This window comes from Spinacia oleracea, chromosome 2, assembly GCF_020520425.1.
Source record: "Spinacia oleracea cultivar Varoflay chromosome 2, BTI_SOV_V1, whole genome shotgun sequence".
NCBI lineage: Eukaryota > Viridiplantae > Streptophyta > Magnoliopsida > Caryophyllales > Amaranthaceae > Spinacia > Spinacia oleracea.
In genome coordinates, this window is record NC_079488.1 from 86,673,892 (window position 1) to 86,683,392 (window position 9,501).

General features: G+C 35.3%; 1 protein-coding gene across 4 annotated transcripts; it reads left to right on the forward strand.

Moving 5' to 3' along the window:
- Positions 1–988: 988 nt before the first annotated feature.
- Positions 989–8,723, forward strand: LOC110798546 (lipid phosphate phosphatase gamma). Of its 4 annotated transcripts, none has more exons than XM_022003733.2 (2): positions 989–1,996; positions 8,298–8,723. In XM_022003733.2, exon 1 carries the CDS (start codon positions 1,303–1,305, stop codon positions 1,972–1,974), a length of 672 nt encoding a protein of 223 aa, XP_021859425.1. In that variant the 5' UTR covers positions 989–1,302; the 3' UTR covers positions 1,975–1,996; positions 8,298–8,723. The 4 variants fall into 4 exon arrangements, with proteins under 4 accessions (XP_021859425.1, XP_021859424.1, XP_021859422.1 ...); XM_022003732.2 differs by lacking the exon at positions 8,298–8,723 and adding an exon at positions 7,839–8,271; XM_022003730.2 differs by lacking the exon at positions 8,298–8,723 and adding an exon at positions 7,781–8,271 and having other exon boundaries at positions 990–1,996.
- The last annotated feature ends 778 nt before the right edge of the window (positions 8,724–9,501 follow it).

Below are 9,501 nucleotides of genomic sequence, written 5' to 3' on the forward strand. Positions count from 1 at the left end.
AACTATCAACCTTGGTACCCTACATATTTTTCTCCTAAAAACATTACTCACACTTTCTTTTTCATTTCACCTTATTTACATTCGTTTTTTTTTTTTTTTTGTAATAAGCTTTATATTTACTTTGAAGCAATTGAAGTATATTGCAATCATGCTTGAAATATCATTAGTAATATTTCTATATTTAAAAAATATATACTTCATTAAAAAATATAAATTAAGAATAATTTATTTTTTTAAATAAATTTATTTTATTTAGTCAATGTTTATTAGAAAAATATAAAGAGAAAAAAATGAACACAATAAACTATTTGTCTAATATTAATAAGAAACAAAGTACGCCAATGTCCTTAGGTCATTTTACATATTAAATAGCTAACAACTATCAGCTAATTTACCAAACACTTTTACACAAACAGCTAATGCAACCAGCTAGTCAAATCAGCTAATGCAAACAACTAACCGCTAACAACTAGTCAAACCAGCTAACAACTAACAGCTTCTAACCAAACAGGGCCATTGTAAGTTCGAATTAAGAGGATCGGAGGACAGATCTTAGTCATCGGAGATGAGAGAGAAAATGAGAGCAGGGAGTCATGAAGTGAAAGAGAGTGAGAGGGGTAGTAGAGGGCTTGAGCGGTTGGAAGATACTGAAACTATTTAGGGTTTATTTTACTTTTATATCAGATATTTTATATGCCTTTTGCTATTCGGAGTCGGGCCAAATCCATCGGACTTATCACAGGGTCCGAATCCGACTTGCCTCCTATTCGGATTCAAATTTTTACTTTCGGATTCGGACTCAGACATTTCTATATCGGACTTGGATTGGACTCGGATCGGATCGGATCGAATCAGGCTCGGGACGGGATTCCAATTCAATTGCCATCCTGATAAGTGATAACACTCCCCTCCATGTTAACATGCAAAACGTCCAAACTACCCCTGACTCCCTGAGCTTGTTTAAAGGACAAGCACAGTTCGTGATTTAGAAAAACCTCTTTGCTGAGTCTGTGGTTGATGTTGTTTCCCAGCTTCAATGGCTCGAGGCCTCGAGTTACTTTGAAGCACGTTGGTACGAACTTTAAATTGCATCAATTTCTTTCTACTCCGTATAAAAAGAGCAGTCTACAAAGTCACAGATTCAGATCTGATCGAATTCGCAACAAATACTCTCATCTCGAAATTCCCACTCCATTATTCTCTATCAAAACCCCCCCAGTTTCTGCAGTTCACTGGTATTGAATCACAAACCCTAATTTGCGACAGCTGAATTTCAAAATCCGATCTTCGATTGATTCAACAATGTCGTATCCGCCACTGAAAGCCGTAACTTTGACCCATGTTCGATATCCAAGAGGCGATAAAACAGGGCATTTTCTTGCTTGGATTTCTCTGGTACCAGTTTTCATCAGCCTTGGAGGTTTTGTATCGCACTTTTTCTTCCGCCGCGAACTACAGGGTATGTTTTTCGCTATTGGTTTGATAATCTCTCAATTTATCAGCGAATCTATTAAGTCATGTGTGCAACAATCTCGTCCGGAAACTTGCGCATTACTGGAAGTATGCGAATCACATGGCTGGCCTTCTAGCCATTCGCAATATATGTTCTTTTTCGCTACGTATTTTACGCTGTTGAGCTATCGAAAAGCTGGGTTTTTTGGTGGGAATGAGAATAAGTGGATTGTGGAAGTGATTGCTTGGTTTATGGCAGTGCTGACTATGTTCTCCAGGGTTTATTTGGGGTATCATAGCGTTGCCCAGGTTTGTGCCGGTGCGATTTTTGGGACGGTTCTTGCTTGGGGTTGGTATTGGGTTGTTAATAATGTGTTTATTCATTATTTTCCGTTGATTGAGGAGAGCTACTTCGGGAGGAAGTTCTATATTAAAGATACTTCTCATATATGTAATGTGTTGAAGTTTGAGTATGATAATGCAAGAGCAGCGAGGAAAAATTCGGCTAACAAAAACAATTGATGTGGGCGCACTTCTATCTAAGGTCAGTTGTTCTCTATATTGCTGCTATTTTCTTGATTATTGATCTGAAAAGCTTCTGTTCATTGATATTGTTAATTCGCTACCAAGTATGAGATAAGACGATGAATGTGTGTTGGTGTTATTACATTCATCTTGTTAATATAGCAGTTACCACCACGTTTATGGGTTAATGTTGCGTAAATTACAACGTTTAAAACTCTGGTTACTTGGTTAGCATATTGAAATTTCATAGGTCTGTTATCTAGATGGTGGTTTCTGTCATAAGAGATTCAAATGAAACAAGTAGCTTTTAAACATAGCTGTTTTGGCTGCGGAAATGTCCCCATATTCTATGGATAGATCTCCTAAGCCTTTTAAGCGCTTGAAAGGGTAAGTTGTTATAAGATATACTTGGAAAACAACAACTCAAGTCCAAAATCAATCTCATAGTTTTTATATCCTCCAAAGTTTCCCGATTCCTCCCCCTTTTAAACTCAGAAATTGGTGTTAGATCTACGCAATGGTACTTTCTGTAGCATTTGGTGAACAAGATTCTCTGTAAATATCAATATGGGCTTTTCTCAACTTTTCAGTGATAGTGTTAAAACATGATTAGATGTTTGTAAGTGCTTTATAAAGTAAGAAACTATATAATTTCTTTGCAATTCTTGGTCTTTTTACGTAAGAAATTATAAACATCTACTCCGTATTTTCTAAGTTCATTTTATGTTTGCTTTTTCAAATCAAATGCTAAAAGGTCACCACAAGAACGTCATCACGAGTCAACACAAGAGCTCCTGTATCTTCTCCGTCTTTGTTTATTAATTTTTGAGTAACTGAAGTGGTTGCTACTAAAACAAGCTTGGAAATGTATATAGGGAAATTCTCAATGGTAGTATTATTGTCTTTCCTTAATGGTAACCGATTTTCTTTTCCTGAGTAAAATGGTGACCATAAGTTTCTTAATTTCCTCAGACATGGCATAATGATAGCAAAACTGTTAAGTTAACATTTGATTAATCTAATTTTAGGTTTACTTACTTAATCATGATTAATCATTGAGCTTAAATCCTATTAACTCTTCTTCCTTTTAAGCCCATTTCTCTCTCCTCCAATCCTGTTCAAACCCCTGCTCATCTTCACTACTTTGCAGACCATCTGCAAATCATCATCGAACATCATTGTCATATGCTACCTTCATTCCGCAATACATGCATCGTTTCTCATTTGGGAACTATTTATCGACCAACTTTGACAATCAATCTCTTACCATTATGTAAGAATAAACATAGTCAGGTGAGATCTTGTTAAGTTCGTATCAATGTCAAGAAATATCAAGTTTTTATAATTTTTACTTATACGCAATTAGAGATATTAATGTTCAAAGAAACGTGTTGGAATACGTGAAAAAAAAAGAAATGATGCAAGTATTGTGAAACGAAGGTAGTATAAATCCCAGCCGTTTGATCATCTCCTCATCATTAACATCGAATCATACGTCTCAGATTTATTGTTGAGTTGAGCAGTCATCATCACCTTCTTCATGTTTAAAACCGCAGGCTCACAGTCATTTTTTCCTCCAAATCATAGGCTTAGGTTTTTAGAAATCTCTTTCATGAAAAGGGAAAATGTTTTGTTTTATGATAAGTCAATACGAAACCAAATTTAATATTAAGAAACCCCATTTTGAAAATTCAAAACTATAATTAAATATTAAGAAACCCCACTTTGAATTCAAAAACCCAAAACAAAACAAAAACTTTGCTGGGAAGAATACATAATTTCAAACCATGTCAACGTTAATCCAAAGAATGTTATGTTTCACATGAAGATAAATGAGGTGGACATAAATAAGGTAGGCAATGATGTGGTAGAGTTGGCCATGGAGTGGACTCTGGAGGGGAGGAAAGAATAAGGGGATGTGGAGGGGAAGAGCGATGGACATTTTAGAGGCTAACCTTATGTTATTAAGTTAAGCTAACCTAGCTAATTAGGCTTAAAACATACTCCCTCCGTTCCATATTGTTCCTCACTTTTCCATTATGCACGGTCTTTAATGAGCTACTTTGACCATTAATAGTTTTAATTTTGTATTAGTAAAAATTATAAAAAAAAATGATATTTAGAAAATTTATATTAAAACGAATCCAATGATATCCCACAAGTTAATAATTTTACTCTTAATTATACTATTAATTACGGTCAAAGTTTTGAAAACTTTGACCATATGAATAGTAATAGTAAACATGAGGAACATTATGGAACAAATGGAGTGTTAATCAACAATTTCTTTTTAAGGTTTAATAGTTATTATTGTCAAGTTTGAGGAAATTAAGAAACTTGATTGTAAAAAGTTTTGGTTACCATTGAGAAAAGGCAATAATACGAGGTTACCATTGAGAATTTACATGGGAGTATTTGAGTAAGATACGAGATTCTTGAATAGTTGGAGCATGCTATACGTCATCAACTGCCACAGGAATGCGGTAGCAAAATTTAATGGTTTTTCACCAAATACCCAGTTTTCAACTTGTTCACCATATATCCTCAATGTTTTCAAAATTCATCATATATATACCCCATGTTTTTCACACAAACGTTTTATTGCCCTTAATTACTAGTGGAGTTAACGTCATCCCATTAACCCTAAACCTTCTTCTTTAATGGGTTTCGTGGGTTCATTCCTCTGTTCTTCTCTCTCTTTCCTCTCCCGGATAACATTGGTTGTATAAATGAAATGAAGCTGAAAGCAATCTAATGAAGATGAGTTAACAGGTTAGCGCTTTAATTAGGATTTTATGGAAGCAAATAGGGAGATTTGGAGTTAATTTGGGGCTAATGATCTAACGGAGTTAACACAAATTTGACAGTAAGGACATCTAGTGCATTTGTTAAAAACTGTTATATGATGAAATTTTGATACATTGACAGTATATGGTGAATAAGTTGGAAACTCACGTGTATTTCATGAAAATACCAAAAATTTAAAGGAGTTTTATGATCAATCTTAAACAGAAAATTCAAAGTGCATTCAGAAAGTCGTTTTCTTTTAGAGATGACCACTATATTTTCTGATTTCTGAAAATAAGTTCAGTGAGATTTTGTAAAATACAGTGACCGAAAAACCATTTTCCTCCACGAATTCGGTATAATTTCGAGTTTCGGAAACAAGTTGAGTGAGATTCTGTAAATAAAATGACTAAAAGACCTTATATCTCCATAAAGAGCCAATTCAAAAGCTCACTTTGTGGTATGACAGGTATTCCTCCTCACAACATACATATGCCTAAATTCTAAGAAGGATGAAATATCAACTCGTGTCCCTTTACTGGAGCGACCTATTTTTTTATTGTATCCATTCTTGTATGCTCAGCCAGCTGGGTCCCTAGCGCGCCTGTCAAATTCCTTCACATTGAGATATGATGCACCTTAATTCAGCTTGAAATCTAGATGTGCATGAAGCAATTAGGCCTTGTAATGATGCCAGCATGCCACTGATTGAGTGAGTGCCCCCTTAATCAAAGACTTAGCAAGCAACCTCCTCTCTCTATAATTCTATACACTTCATAAGCACGGTATCCTTAACTGCAAGGATTTGAAAGTATATGCAACCAAACCCATACTTCGTTGAAGTTAAGAAGGCAGATTGTCTTATAAAATGAAGACTGTAGGTCAATCCACAATATAAGTTTGTATTTCCAAAAGCAGAGAGAGAGAGAGACAACAGTGGTACTGTTTTCACTGCAGTCATCTTGTTAAATAATTGTCATTAGGGTAATGTTGCGTATGTTAAGATGTTTCCAAACTCTAATACTGGAGTAATTGAAGTTTTTGAAGGATTATTTTCAAAATGAATGTTTCAATCACAGGACATTTAAATTAAACAAGTAGGTTTTCAACATAGCTTAGCAACTTTGTATGTGGAAATGTTCCTATATACTTTGGATGAGTTTGTAGGGCGTATGCTGCCCTTAAGGGTGAGTTAGCTTCAAGATTATTATGGTGAACAACAGTTCAAGACCAGAAACTAAATTCATATTGTACTACTGTAGTTTGTATTTTGCAAAACTATTGTCACCAATATTGCTCCCCTTTTATAACCTCAAGGAATCAGAATTCTAGCTCAATGTATAAAAAGGCTCAAGGCGCAACAAGGCGATTTGGAGTTCCCAGCGCCTTAGGCGCGCCTCGGTGCGCCTCATTGAAGTGAGGCGCCCTAATAAAAAGTGAAAAAAAAAGTGAAAAAATGGTATGTCTCTTGGTAGGTGCGCCTTTTTTGCGCCTTTTTGCGCCTTGGTGCGCCTTTTTGCGCCTTAGGTGCGCCTCATTGAAGTCGCCTCGCCTAGACAATAAAAGGCGCTGGCTCCAATCGCCTTGCGCCTCAGAGCCTAAGGCGCGCCTTTTTATACACTGTTCTAGCTTCAACATCAATTCATTACCCAACATCAAAAGAGTCTATTTGACAGTAGGGTACTTCAAGTCCTCAAGTTGTGCAAATTGTGGTGCATTTCCTCAGCACAGAACTTTTGTAATTTATTTGAATGGACTATTTTGAACCACTGGTTTAGCTTTTCTGTTGCTATAGTCACTTCCCCTGGGTAAGTCATAGTGAAGAACTGAAAACGACTGGATTTTGCTATGCTCCTTTCACTTTTACTCGCCTCTATATCTGTTTAAAACCCTCTCTATAGTAGACTAACCAATCAGCTCAGTAACATTGGAGACATAAGATTACTTCAATTTCATCCCTGATCTTTTATGAACATCACCTTAACCTTTTTAAAACTTTCAAGGTGAGCACTGGTCTTCCATGTTATGGCTTCTGGGGCATGTTAGTGTAGCCTTGCCATGCTGCGGCACGGACATTGGGTGCAGTGTAATCTGGTTTTTATTCCATGTGCTGACCTTCTTAAATGAGTGACTCTAGCTTTTGTTGTTGTCAATTGCTTTTTGTTTACATGCCATAATAAGAGTCTGGACTGCTGGTTTACAGCGAGCACACGAAACATGGTTCTGATATTACTTACGACACTCTGGTTGACGGAGGTGTTGTGTGTACTCCGATCCTTTGACATGACATACACCCAAATAAATATCTGGATTGTCAGAGGAGTGTGGATCCTCCAATCTCTTATCGAACACGACACCCAAATAAGAGTCTGAGCAACCTAGGTTGTTCTGTATGAGTGCCTGACTAGATGTTGTTTTACTAAGTACTTCGTCTATTCCCTTTAAGTCTCTGCATATTCTTTTGTGGGAAGTTGCAAAATAATTACATTACTTCATTTGGCTAATGGTTCTCTCTATCTCTCTCCTCTATCACATGGATCTCTCTCCTCTTTTCGAATCAGCATATTAGTATATCGTATATTTTGGTCAAATTAGCGTATCAAACATATAAAATATAATATGACGGAAATTGTATACTTTTTTTTGAGGGGACGGAAATTGTATATTTATTATAATGATTAAATGAGTATGTTCAAGATTTATAAATTATGCAGTAACGTTAGGGAGAGAAATATTTCAATCAAATATATTACTTGGTAAAATAGTTTTTGAATATATATGCATGCATAGGATCTAATCTAATTTTGAAATATTCTATAGTTGAGATTGTTTTGAACGGAACGACCATAGTTGGATTACTTTTGTCAAATTTTCCTGAAGTTTCTAACAGTTCAGTTTTCTGAGGTGTGGAGGCCTATATTAATATCTACTATGGTGTTTCTAGTTTCTTCTCTTTTGCAACAGTCTTGCGTGAGGGTATGTGACATCTCTTTTGTTTTTAAACTTTTTTTTGCAGTCATATATTTGTATGCGACAATGGTGTTCATGTTCTCTGAATAAAGGTTCTTTTGTAGGGAATTGTCTCAAGTAAAGGGTTATGTAGATCATGTTCTCTGAATAAATAACTGCATATTGTTATCTGTACCAGATGAATTGTTTGACCTAATCACACCATGCAAACTCTGGTTTTGGGACACCATATCATTGAAGGATCGATCTTGCTTGATTTGGCAGTGAGAAGTGGGGAACTGGCTGCAGTTTGCGTGTACCGTGGTGGAGGGGACTATAGTTATATCAGTCACCATAATACTACGGGATAAATGAAGTTCAGTTTTTTGTTTATGTTCAGGAACTTGGGAGATTTTGTAATCCTATATATTGTATATGTTTTTTTGACATAGGCTTAAACTTAAACGAACAGTATTACGAACGAACTACAGAAAGTAAGAACTGCCACTATGTTGAGCGTTATTGCTCTTATAAAACAGCTAAACATAAAATTATACATGCTTGTAATCTTCAACTTTTATCAGACCTGCAGAAACATGTACTCCTTTTTCTCCCAATGCCAGTTGAACATGGGGTGCCATTTGAACAAGAACAAAGATGGTGCGGTAACAACATTGGCGAACTTCAAATCTAACTACTAAGAACCAATGGAAGGTAAGTACAGAGGAAGGGTGTAACAAAGCATAAATGGGAGACTCTGATTGCTCATAAACCACTAGCGAGACAAGAAACTCGCTCCATGAGCAACCCCAATGCTCATAGTTTTTACTTCCAAATATTACCGTAGTACTCCACTTCACAATGGAAAACTATTAACTTTTTATTATTATTGTATAGTATGTTTCTATTAATGGTAAGTATACATTAGGATACGGATACCCAATATGACAGCATTGAGAAAACACATAGTGGAAGAGGGGAGGATTTAGTTTTCATGTAAAAAGACTACAATACTATACTTAAATAATGAATTAAATTGCATTTATCAAAATTGTTCTCTTTTCTCTCCTCTTTAAATTATATAAATAGTATTGATACTTCCGAATTAAAGGGAAAATATTCAAAACCATAAAATTTTATTACGAGCAAACTTGCGCGTTGTGCATATGATTTTGTGCATAGGTCAACTCGACCAAGGTGAATCAAGCACATAAATAGCTGTTAATTTTTTTTATGTCACTTTCCAATTAATAGAATTTCCATATTTCATATAAAGAAAGTTAGGTTTATTGTTTTGCTCTTGGATTATTGAGTTAACAAGTGTAGATTCAAGCTTTAATAGTAAATTTCTTCTTCTCTTCTTCTAGTTTTCATTGATTCCTTGCTTTAATTCTTAGTTTTCTCTTATTTTTGTTGCAATTTCCATTTAATTGAAAAACCCCAAAGCAAGTTGATCATTGATTTCCTTTGAATTACTTGCAATTACTGTATGATTTTGATTCATGTTTTGTGGTGGTGATTTCTGATTTAACTAATATTGAGAAATTTGGTAGAGTTCATGCTAGTAGTTGTGGATGCTTTAATCTTAGTCTAGATTCTAATTCTAGTTTGATTACCGATATTAGTGTTGATTACTTGATTATATCATGAAATTGGTTGTGGAATTAATTAATGGAGTTGATATCATCAGTGAGTAGTCCTCTTTAGGGGTAGGGGTGTAGATATGGGGGTAGTAATTGGGGAATATAGAGGGTTGATTCATGCTAGTTTTGTGACTAAATGATTTTA

Excerpts from the sequence above, each read along its gene's own strand:
- LOC110798546 (XM_022003733.2), top strand. The coding sequence starts at position 1,303 with ATGTCGTATCCGCCACTGAAAGCCGTAACTTTGACCCATGTTCGATAT.